This window comes from Aristolochia californica, unplaced genomic scaffold (assembly GCF_029961685.1).
Source record: "Aristolochia californica isolate CCGP_79_NKW_82.1479 unplaced genomic scaffold, dmAriCali1.0.hap1 SCAF_3, whole genome shotgun sequence".
Classification (NCBI taxonomy): domain Eukaryota; kingdom Viridiplantae; phylum Streptophyta; class Magnoliopsida; order Piperales; family Aristolochiaceae; genus Aristolochia; species Aristolochia californica.
Genome location: NW_027181992.1, coordinates 8459974 through 8472555, shown reverse-complemented (window position 1 = coordinate 8472555; position 12582 = coordinate 8459974). Strand labels below are relative to the sequence as shown.

Genomic DNA, 12582 nt, shown 5'->3' with positions numbered 1-12582 from the left:
GCAAAGACGGGTGATGTGTGAGTCATAGTGAATTCACTTTTACTCATGCTGAGACTAAATTAATTCAATTGGATTTTAATAGAAATACTCAGATTATTTTATTAATAAAATATCTTATTTATTTATTTATTTTTATGATTTTTAATATTATATGAAATGACTAATTTAAGAGTGATAATTAAGATATCATCAAAATAAGAATTTGATCAAGTATCTAGAGTAAATATTTTTGTTTAAGTATTCTATTTTTTATAATTAATTAAATTAATATTTTTATTTTTATTTATAATTATTGTATTAATTTAGACTAAACAAAAATATATCTTATTTTATTATAAAATATCATAATTATTTATTTATTATATTCATGACTTTTAATAATATATTAAATTACTAATTTAAGAGTGATAATTTAGATATTATAAAATTAAGAATTTAATTAAGTATTATTAAATTAACCATGTTTATTTAGGTATATTATTTTTTATAATTAATTAAATTAATATTTTAATTTTAAAAATTAAATTATTTATCTTATTTTGTTAATTAATTTTTTTAATAAAACTATCTTAATAAATTTAAATCTATAAAAATATTTTATTAATAATCTCATTCTCCATTTTTTCAATAAATTTTCATTGTGTACACCAAACTCAAGAAAGTTCTTTACACTGCATTTTCTATTGAGCATACTAACACAAAAAAGTAATTCATTTTTATTGTTGGAAGATGTTTACTACTTTTGGTTCTCTACCTTCTAGATGCTTCTTTTAACTCTTTTGCCCCTAGATATCTGTCGTCATTTTTTTGGGCCAATTTTTTTCGGTTTGAATCCTCCTGCTTGGTGTCACTTGTCTTATCCTCCTTGTTTGCCTTTAGTTCCACCACTAATTTATTAATTGACATAAATAACTCCCTATAAGAATTCTAGTAAGCTCGGTGCTTGACTTGGGACGACGTCTATGGGATTAACAAGGTTTATAAAGGAGAGCTGGCACATGAACCTTCATCAGGACTGCCCTCAAAATATCCAACACACCATCCAAGTATTGCTTGGGATGTGGTAGTCCCTGTGAAGTTAAAATAAAGGATTTAAGTGTGGAGCATCGGGTCTTCATGGAGATTGTGACACATTTCCTCAATCCTAGGAAAGACACATTCTCTCGCTCACTACCGCCGACATCTTCTGACTTTGGACCATTATCAAGAGGGTTCCACTGGATTATGGCTACATTTTGAGAAGGCGCATGTTGGATATAATTACTTAGTACTCGAGCTGATGGCCTTCCATTTGTCAGAGAGATCATCACTATCTTTTGTGTGTTTGGAGTGGATCTATGGGATGAGGTATCCGTGGACATCACAAAGAAGATGTCCACCGTGAAATAAAGGTTGGAAATTTTGGTTTTGCAAAGTGGCTTTGTGTTGCAAGCGTAACGTGTGCATAAGTGTGCATAACTAGAGAAGAGGGCCTCGTTCTTTCCCTTTAGGCTTCAATAAGATACCAGAAACATCAACTAAACTAGTAAACAAAACACACATTTGATTTCAGGCAAAAGTTGTTACCACCTGGTAACTTGCCACTACATTCTTTGATCTATCGAGCAAAGAAAGAAATAAACTCATGCAATCTTGAGGTTGCTAACTCAAAATTTCATGGGTATAGTATTTGGTATCTTCAGTGAGAAAAGAAAGAGAATGAGAAAAGAAAGAGAAGAAGAAAAAAGGACAAGAGAAGGAGCAAGAGAGGTGAAGGACTAGGATGAGGAGAGAAGACTCCTGAGCAAAATAGGGTGCGAGGATTTGAGAGTTTTTAATGATCTTTAATCCTCCCCCTTACTCTATGTATAATAATTTGAGGCAGGGGAGGGCTAATCCAATACAAAAAGTCATTTAGTGTAAAACATATGAAATTGGTATTTCAGCCGTCCGAGATAGTCGTTGATCGGATGACTGAGATAGTCGTTGATCATGATTGGATGCTTGAGATAGTGTTTTGCATGTTTCGCACCAAATGATTTTTATTGGATCAACCCTCTAAGGTAGGGAATTATATACATGCCCTTTCCTCTAATGGGTTAAAAGTAAGGACAAAGAATATAGAAATAAAAAATAAATGCCACTCAATGTTACTTGTGCCTTCTAACAATTTAGAAATAAAAAAATAAAAAAATAAGAAAAATAAATTTAATGTAAGCTATAACTAATATAAATGAGTAAATAGAAATAAAAAGTATAAAATTAATTAAAGAATATTAAAAATAAAATACTATTATAAATGAGTAGACAAAAATAAAAAGTAAAAAATTAATTAAAGCATAAAAAATAATAATATTAAAGGAAAACAAGAATAAATAAAAATTAATAAAAATTAAATAATTAAAAATAAGTCAAACTTAAATTAGAATATATTATAATTTACATAGTATAAATAAATGACTATATTATAAATTAATTAAATAATTAAATTTAAAATAGCAATACAATTTTTAAATTTTAAAAATGAATTAAATTAGGATAAAAACAAAAGAAGAATTAGAAAAGTAAAAAAATAAAAATAAAGGAAAAATAATATGTATAATGATACAAGTTAAAAAAAATTAAAAATGAAGTAGAATAATCTAGTTTGCATCATGATTGAGGAAATAAGTAGAATCTAATTATAATTAAAATAATAATTTAAATATAAAATAAATGATATTTCATAAAATATATACTATCATTAAATTTTAAATAGAAAGAAAAAGTAAATGATAGAATGTGCATTTGAATATAATGGCATTTAATAATTATTCACCTAAATAGAATGCATTGGAAAGGCAATATTAATGTGTGCATTGGAGACCCGTTTAATGTTAACTAATTAATCAAATCTCCTTTATTTAAAGGGGGAAAAAGCTGGTGAAGAAAAACCAAAACGGCCTCCCGTCTGACTTCTTCCACGCGCGACATCTGTTGCTGTTTGTTGGTGGGCTGGGCTTGACCGAAACAATCCAACGACTCGCGCGCTGGCGCTAGGGTTATTGCGCTCTCTCTCTCTCCTCCGCTCCCCTCCTGCTTTCTCTCTCTATCGATCAATCTACTCCCAGGCTCCCATCTCTCCCTTGTCTCTCTTCCAGACCAAGAAAACAATAACAGCGTGAGAGAGGAAGAAGGAAATACGGAGAGAAAAGAGGTCGGTCGTTTTCTTTCTCTTTGCCCGGTTGGATTGCTGATGGAGTTGTGTTAGTGCAGAATGAGCCTACTGCCGACGCGGCGAATGATGGCTATGGAGGAAGCTACTTTTGTTTTCACATTACCTTCAAACCGCATTCTCAAGATACAATGACCTTCACATCGGAGCCTCAACGAAGAGCATGACTGATTTGGTGGCCCGAACGGGTCGGCATCAGCAGCGGTACGAAGCTGGATGTCGCCTTGTTGCTGGGTCCGTACTACTTTAGCCCCTCTCTCTCTCTCTCTCTATCTCTCTCATTACGTAATAAGGCATACGTGATTCTCGAAGTGTGCCAATCAAAATAAAAAAATAAAAGGAAAAGGAAAATCTCAAGGCAGATTAATGTCAGTCATCTTCTCTCATATGCTGAGACATTTAGATTTTATATTGGTTTTTAATCTGGACTAGAGAAATATGGAAGTTCAATTTGGAAAGCGTTTAGTTTTATCTGTACATGTGTTATTCTACGCAGTTTGGTACCTTGTAAAAGCTTGTCCTGATTATATGGTAACTCTGGTATCCTGTTCTTCGTTTCTTATGCTGGTTTCATAGGTCTAGGGACTGTTACTTGGATGAGCAGCCTATGACTTAGCTATACTTGTATAATCTAGAATTGAGTGTGAGCTATAAATGAAAACCTTAGAGAGGGGTGAATGTGCTTGCATTTTTAGATGCCTAGATGTTAAAATGAATGAGTGACAGAAAATTATTCGGTTAATAGAATGTGGAGCGATTAAGAGTCTATGGGAAATTTTGGAGTGTTGGAAGTGTTTTTATGGTCTGCTATCGGAAACAGAAGTGTTTGTATGATTTGCTATTCAAAATGGAAGAAAAAGAAAGAAATTAACTATTTCTGAGGATCCTTCATTTATGATGGTTCAGTCATACCTTGCATAGCTCTATTTCCGTGTTTGGGGGTTGATGTGGAATGAGAGTTCTATAATAGTTGGAAGGTGCTTTTATAATGGTGGGTTTTGATTGAGATTTAGCTGATGGGAATGTGATTAGGTAAGTTTATTATTATATCCACTTGCCATAGTTTCACTGCGGTTAGATGGCACATGAACCGATAATGTTGATATGCTGAAGGAAAAAACTTCTGACCACATTACAAATTGAGGCAGTGATGCAACAAGATGAAAGGTATTAGTTACGGTGGAGAGCATTCCACTGCATCGTGCAATATTTATGTAGTCAATTTATTCATTTTTTTACATTTCCAACTATAAGATTTTACATCATTGATCTTGCTCTGAATTGAGAAACTATTACAAGGGATTGGGATTATATTGGTTGCCTGATAACACTGTTTTTCTCTTTCTTCTTTTCACGAAACCTAGAACCAGCCCACATAGCTTATGTAAACCTGCGTCGCCATTTATGTTTTTTTAATGTTCTTTACTTTTTGGGGTGTAAAATTTAAAAAAATTTGGATAAGCATTTTTCTTGGATTTATGGAAAGAAAACTTAGAAACAGAATGCTTTTCCAAAATGTTTCACCCTATCTATAAAATCATTTACTCGAGGACTTTTTTATTACATATAGTGTAGTTCAAAAGCTTTGACAACTCACACTACTTGCCTGTTATTTCTTGCACATGCATGAAGTAAACTTGGAGTATATCTGTCAGAAGTTTACCTAGTCAGTGTGGAGGATATAATTGAGTATCTCTTACAATGCTTGTGTGCATATACTATTGAGTCTAGTTCCTCCATCTTTCATTCTACCTTGTATGGTCCATTTGACAAAAATCATATTCCCTGATGCCATGATTAGGAAATCTTTTAATTTATCTGTTAAGCTTGGGCAATCAAGATCATGCATCTTACGAGCTTAGTCCATCAGCCAGTTCCTTGTTTTCAAATGTAATGGTTGTTTGCATTTTTACAAGGGACCAATGAAAGGAGATACAATGGTAACCTTAAAAGCTGAATGAACATGTTTACTTGCAATTTTACTGAGGGGATAATACTTGGATTCTCATTTAATTCCCTATTCTCGACAAGTTAAATGAACATGTGTTGACACTTTTGAGTTTCAATAGGTGCATTCCATTTAGATATACAGATGATAATTTGGGTTCTGAGTCCAAGAAGACTGTTGAAGTACTTATGATCAACTCACAAAGTGGGCCAGGGCTTCTGTTTCCAAAGGTATTATATAGCAGATTTTTCTCGTTCTCCATTGATGGTTACGTTATGTTAAAAAATTGCTACTTCATGGTGTTCAAAGTGAAAAACTTGATCTGCTGTGATTTTTCTGAAGTTTTTTTTGTCATCGATGTGGTTTGCTTTGGATTTATAGCTACTGAATTCTGTAATGGGATTCTGAGCCATCCAGTACTGAATGGAGGTGGCTGTAATGGATAGTAGAAAGGAATATATTTGCGCATACATAGTTACTTTGACATATAAGATCAATTGCTGTAGTCTTTCTTATTTAAGTTTTTCGTATAATACACTTACCTATTTCATTCTATCATTACCGTTATGATGGGACACAATGTGCTTGCTTTCTATCCTTCACCCTGTTAGATCTTCATTAAAAATTACATCTTTTCTCAGGGTGGATGGGAAAATGATGAAACAGATAGAGAGGCTGCTGTGCGAGAAGCTTTAGAAGAAGCCGGAGTTCGAGGAGATATAATGGTCAAAGATTTACACAATTTAACTTTTATATCCATAAAATCTATGGGGTATTTAAGATATTTTATGGTGTCTGGTAGCTGATGCAAATTACCTTAATGATTCCATGCTGCCTCTAAAACATGCTTTCTGCACCTTTTAGTGTTAGCTGTTAATGCATTTCCATCTTTCTTATTTAGTACAATGGTACTATGTTATGTTTATATCACTTAAAATTGTTGAAAATGCTACTAAATATTCTGCCTCATAGTTTTGAATTGAACCCTTAATTAACCTAGAGTGACATCTATTTCTAAAGTAGTAGTCCATCTGGTGGGAACGCCAGTGCCCCCATTGGGCCCTAGTGGACCCACCGTCAATTATGGTTAAAATTAGTTTTATTTTATCTTTCCTGATTTTACTGGATTTGATCAGATAGTGATCTTATCTACTATGAATTATAAATTTCCATTTTAATTTTAGTTTATCTTTCTGATTTTATTAGATTTGATCAGATAGTGATCTTATCTATTTTCATTTAAAATTTTAATTTTAGTTATTTATAGGTGTAACAGGATGTGGAATGCAGTTTTGATGATGAATTTTTGAAATCTCCCTGTTTATGGTCGCTCCCTCTCTCCCCCCCCCCTTCTTCTCTTTCTTCCCCTTCTTTTTTCTTCTCTATTATCTTCTTTTAAATTATTCTTCTCTATTCTCCTATTTCTTATTCCGATATGATATTCCATACCATATTCTCTCATTTCTCGTATTACAATTAAATTTAGGGGGGGGGGGGGGGGGGGGTTGGGTGATTCCCTCAAGAATCACCGTGAGTCCTGCATTGCCCTGATCCTTCACTGGACTTGGGCAATGAGACCTAACTTGGACTTGACTTATCTGCTTGGGGGAATACCTAACTTGGGCAAGTCAGCTCTCGAGACCGAGTCAGAAAACTATCGTGATGATAGACGTCATATTAGATTGTCCTCGATATTATGTGAGGAGAGTATTTTTCTGCACTAATAATAAGCTTAGCATGTTGTATTCTGTTACAAAGTGAACTTGCAACAATTTACCAACCTTTATTATTGCTCAATCCAGTTAATATAGCGTCTGTCATGTTCTGCCAAGGCCAATGGTTGTCTACTATGGCATATTGCTTAGGTTGGATTCTTGTACTCGTAAGCTACTGTTTTTGTCATGTTAAAATTCAAGCTTGTCTGTTTTGGCCAGGGTTTTCTGGGGCACTACAAATTCAAGAGTAAAACTCACCAAGATGAGTTCAGCCCAGATGGATTATGTAAAGCTGCCATGTTTGCTTTGCTCGTCAAGGAAGAGCTTCATTCATGGCCAGAGCAGGATACACGCCAAAGAAGATGGCTGAACATTCCTGAAGCAATAGAACGTTGCCGACATCCATGGATGAAAGACGCACTTGAGGAAGGCTTTGCCAAGTGGTATGCTGAATACTTGGTCGGTAGTTCGGAGGACCAGTTTTCTTCCGCAGATTGAAACATGAGATCCCTTCTAAGCTCACAAACACAGTTTATCATCTTTGGTAGGAAATTTTTTGTTCAGAAATCCAAATGTTAACAGTGCATGGATGCTCTTCTAGGGTCTCGTCCAAATTGCCCCTTGTTGCCCTTTTTTGGTTTTTACTTTGAGACTGATTAGCAATTTTGCGTCTACGTGAAGAAAAAATATTTGCTGGGATATGGATGCAACCTTGTATAAAGACAGTGCAATTTGTGCTCAAAAGTGGCAATGGGCATGACTGAGAAGTGGATAATGAAGAATGTCGGACTCCCTGCTACAAATGGTCTGGAGGGCCGCAATCGATCTTACTTCCAGAAGATGCAAATTCGTATTTTTCAGCTCTTCCATCACAGGAGAATCGGTATAGCGAGTCCAAACTTTACATGGAACTATTTAAGACATTTTCTTTTTGAAAAAATTGTTGGTTGCTAACTGAGGCAAATGAAGTTGCTTAGATCATTGGCTATGATCGAAAAGGCTGTAACCCATTTGTTTATATTACTCAATGGTTTTTTTTTTTTTTTTTCAAATGATCACCAAGTCTGATGTGTTTGTGTCATTCATGAGAGAAAAAAGAGTTAGGAAATAAATAATTATGTATGTATAGGACTGTAAACGTTATATAAATAGTGTGGAACAAGATATTTTATACAGTTCTATTTTATAGATAATTGATTTGGTATATTGTATATCGGTATTCAAAATAAGTATTTTTATGTACAATACAAGTCATCCACAAACATTCACTAATTTATATTGGTGGTTGGCAGACATCTCAAAGGGGCATTAAGGTAAATATATTTTCCATGTCAAAACAAATGATGTAAATTAGTCTTCTTCTCAAGGATGACACAAGGGTGTAATTAGAGAAGATGATGTATGTGTACATATGTTTTTTCCTTTTGAGAGTTTGTAGCCCTAAGGACAATGTAACCATTGTAAACTTCTTTCATTAACTATAAATAGAGACTCAAAAGGGATAGATCATAAGACTCTCCTCTTCTCTCTCAAATTCGGCTTTACTATTTTCTCTCAAATTTTGTCTCTCTTCATCTGCTTAGTTGTCCCTCTCTCACCTTTCTCCATTCTTTCTACCTCATCTCCTTCTCTTCTTCTCTTTTTTCTCTCCTCTCTCACCTTCTTAGTTGAGTACCTTATCATGGGATCTTGAATCTAACATGGTATTAGAGTATTAAGTTTGAGATCTCGAAATTATGATACTAGTTAATCAAGGTTTTATCAATTATTTAGGTGAAAGTTGAGGTATTGAATAAGGTTTGATTTTGAACCTCTATTGGTTCACAAAGATAAGTTTTTTCTTCTCTTCTTTTCCTTTAGATGAATGTTGCTATATATCTCCAAAAATTAAAGGTTTACTAAGCATGCTTTGAATATAAAAGATAAGAGTTGTTGCATCTTATATATTAGCTTTAACTTGGTTAATATCAATATGTTTATTCCATGCTATCTTCGATAAAAGAGATCAGTTTTTAAGACTGATACGGCTTGTGGATTTCTGGTTCTTTATTTTTTGAATGAAGCTTTGCTATTCCATTTATGGTTCCATGGTGTTTTATAATTGAAATGCTTTATTTACATTCGTTGAAGTTTGAAGGTTGATGTCATAGCTCATTTTATTTTATTCTAACTCGTGAAGGTGCTTGCATTGGTGCAAGAGATTCACAAAATTGATTGAGATCTCTTGAGTTTTGGTATAATTTCACATACCTTAATTTTCTCATTGGGGTGTATCCCTTGAAAGGATAAGATTAGAAAGACTTACCAAAAAAAAAAAAATTTTAAGAAAAAAGGCAGCAAAGGCTAGTTCTTTGGGTTATTTATTGGCACTAAACATTAGAAGGAAAGACTCCTTTAAAGGATCTCCAAGATATTTGAGATCTCTATCTTGGTATGATTACTAATTACCTTTCTTAATTATCTATTTGCCTAAAATATTTAAGGCAAGTCAAAGAATGAGATTGATTTGTTGAAGTGACACCTAAGACAATAAAGGAAGGTTTCCTATCTTATTTTTGGAAAGTGGTTGATTGAAGGAAGATTGTCCTTGATTTGATTTCTTGGTGAATATTCCTTCCTAAGTGACAATGCTTTTCATGCCCTACCTATTTGTTGATTCCAGGTAGTATGTACTCTCCTTATTTAGTGCATGATTAGTTGTTGTAAAGATTACGCATTTGGTTTTTGGGTTAGATCTTCTTCTTTTCCCAAATTAGTTCCAACTCAAGCTGGTTAGCTCCTTTTTTCAAAGTTGGTTCCAACCCGAGTTGGCCTTGGTCTCTCTCCTCTTGAGTTAGTTCATTCCTAATGGTTGAAGATCACATGCGGAGTACGATTTACCTTTTCAATATTACCACTATACCATTGAAGGGGTAATCTAATTATTTGAACTAGTCACAATTGGTTAAAAGGTTTCTCATTACACGGGACCTCTTAGGACATCTCACCAAACCAACTCCACCTATTGATGAGGAGGACAACTCCTCTATTAAGTGGATGAAGAACGATACAATTATAATTAGTTGGTTGATAAATAGCATGGAGGAGCATGTGGCTAATAATGTGGTCCACCTTGAGACAACAAAACAAATATGGGACACTTGTGTGAAGTTGTATTGAAGCACAGAGAACCTCCATAAATTGTATGATATTATTCAGAACATGTTCAATACAAAACAAGGGGACAACCTACATGAGTTCTTGGTACGATTTCAGGGGCTGATTCAGGAGTGGAAAATTGCTCCGCCCTACTCCACTGACATACCAGTTCAAGAAAAATAGCGAGAAGCCTTAAAAACTACTATCTGTTTAGCAAATATCAAACCCTACCTAAAGGTGGCCAAGACTCAACTTCTCACCTCCTTGGCACTTCCATCATTTAATGACATAAGTGCCACCTTACTTTAGATACCAAACCATTCTTCCACCCCTCACACTAGGGTGTCATATGTTGCGTACTGAGGTAACAGGGGTACACCATCAACCCCCAAAGGGTGCAGTAGAAATTATAAAGGAGGCAGAGCAAGAGGTGGTAGGACTTGCTCTGGTCCTTCGAGGTTTGGTAACCAAATCTGCACTCATTGTGGAGGACTAAATCATTTAGTGGAACCTGTTGAAAGTTGCATGGCAAACCAGACAGAGCCACTACCAACCTGGCCTCAGTTCATAATCATAAAAATGAAGACTAACCTGAGTCACACAAGGGCAAGATGACTATAACCGATGAATATTGTGAATTCTTGCAAAGACTGAAGACTATGATGGTATCTTCCACTGCTGCTTCAAGTATGATCTTTGCCACTTCCTCCTCTTCATCTTGGATTATTGACTTAAAAGCCTCCAAATATCTAACAGGTAATAAAAGTCTATTACATTCCATGTCTCCGTGTTTATCAGACAAGTATGTTACCATAGCCGTTGGATCCCAAACCAATGTTTTTGGGAAGATATCCTCCTCTACTACACATTCGCTTATGCTTACCGATGTCTTATTTGTTCCCCAGCTTCCCTTAAACTTATTGTCTATTAGCCAGTTCACCAAATGTTTCAATTGCTCCATCACTTTCTCACCTTCTTCTTGTGTCTTTCAGGATCTAATAAGGAAGCAGGTGATTGGTGGAAGCCATGAATAGGGGGGACCTTTATTACTTGGACTTGTCTCCGATGACTGCAGTTTCCACTTCTCATATTGAGGCAAGATTATGGCACAACCGGTTCAGACATCTGTCAGCAACATCACTTCAAAAATTATTTCCTATTTTGAAAACATTGTCTGGTTTAAACTATGAAGTATGTCATTTGAGCAAACACCAGAGGACAACATATTCTCCTGGAGCTGAAATTAAAGGTGTTGCTCCCTTTTCCTTAATTCACTCTGATATATGGAGTCTCACAAAAGGTGGTATCATTGGAGAGTCTTAGTTTAAATGTGTTTTAGTTATGTTAGTCTTCTATTTATGTTGAGTTATTTAATTATGCCATGACTTATCTTTAAGTATTAGAGTTTGGGTGTAATTGGGACAAGGGTAATTTAATTGTAACTGGACTCTACTACTTTTCTATATTATAAATAGGGGTTCATGTACTCTGATTACATCAAGTCAATGAAGTTTTTCTCCACAAATTCAATATCGTATTAAAGCGCGTTTTGTGAGTTGACTCGGTCAACCCACAGATATAATGTGATCCTTTTCTGATCTATTATCTCTAGCAGTTTAGATTTGTATCTATCTTTTTTTTTCTTTTTTCAGTCCCTATACTCGTTGTTTGCTTTACGTTTTCACCTCTATACTAAGCTTTTAATATTGCATATTATATATTGACAGAATTTTATTTTGAGAATCATCTTCTTCTCTATTTAGTTTACTACTATTGTTGCTTATTGATCACTCTGTTACTATATCTCAGTCATCTTTTGGAAATTTTCTGCCAAGTTATCTGCCTGGCTATTATTCCCATCATTTGGCTTACTGCTATTATGAGCTACTTTTCTGGGATCGCTGGTTCATGATCAGCGACCGTGATGATCCCTCTCTGTCTCTACCGCTCATCCCATTCTATTCGGAAGCAGGGAAAAAGACAACATCGGGTACTCTATTTTAATTCCAGGGCTCACATTCTTCGACTTTAGCTCATTCTACCTCAATTTTTTATGCAATTGGCTCTTCACATAAGTTCTTCATCTTCCATTCTCCCCCTTTATTGAATGTCTTAAAAATTTTGATTTTGGACATCACCACTTGTAGAGCTCTTCATTATAGACTATTCATAATACCTCCTTTCTTTGTACTTTTTCTTCTACTTCCCCCTATCAAGTTGGGAATCCATGATACTAGAGACCTAACTTGCTAATAATATATGAGTTAAGTAACATCACTCCTATCCATACAATAAATCTCAAACTTTAACAAACAAGTGGATCAATATCTACTAAGCACTAAGACAAGAACTCAACACTTCATTTACAATGTATACACCCTTCGACTCTTCAAAGAAGACATTTAACAAATGGCTACTATGAGTAATGGGTGTGGGGGCATTGCTCCAAAGTGATAAACATATAACTAATAAGGAAGTATTACTAGATCTTTCACTGCCTACACTTCAGTGAATTGCAAATACTACTCTTCCTTGAGATAGAACCAAACTCAAATCATTCACCATAATGCAAAGTGTGGGTAATGTGA

The 12582-nt window shown here is 34.6% G+C and overlaps 1 protein-coding gene across 3 annotated transcripts; it reads left to right on the top strand.

The window, feature by feature from the left end:
* Positions 1 to 3069: 3069 nt before the first annotated feature.
* Positions 3070 to 7897, top strand: LOC137959147 (nudix hydrolase 16, mitochondrial-like). Of its 3 annotated transcripts, none has more exons than XM_068806472.1 (4): positions 3070 to 3427; positions 5263 to 5371; positions 5783 to 5866; positions 7076 to 7897. In XM_068806472.1, the coding sequence occupies exons 1-4, from the start codon at positions 3357 to 3359 to the stop codon at positions 7352 to 7354; spliced, it is 543 nt and encodes a 180-aa protein (XP_068662573.1). In that variant the 5' UTR covers positions 3070 to 3356; the 3' UTR covers positions 7355 to 7897. The 3 variants fall into 3 exon arrangements, with proteins under 3 accessions (XP_068662573.1, XP_068662574.1, XP_068662575.1); XM_068806473.1 differs by having other exon boundaries at positions 5783 to 5913; positions 7076 to 7320; XM_068806474.1 differs by lacking the exon at positions 5783 to 5866.
* The last annotated feature ends 4685 nt before the right edge of the window (positions 7898 to 12582 follow it).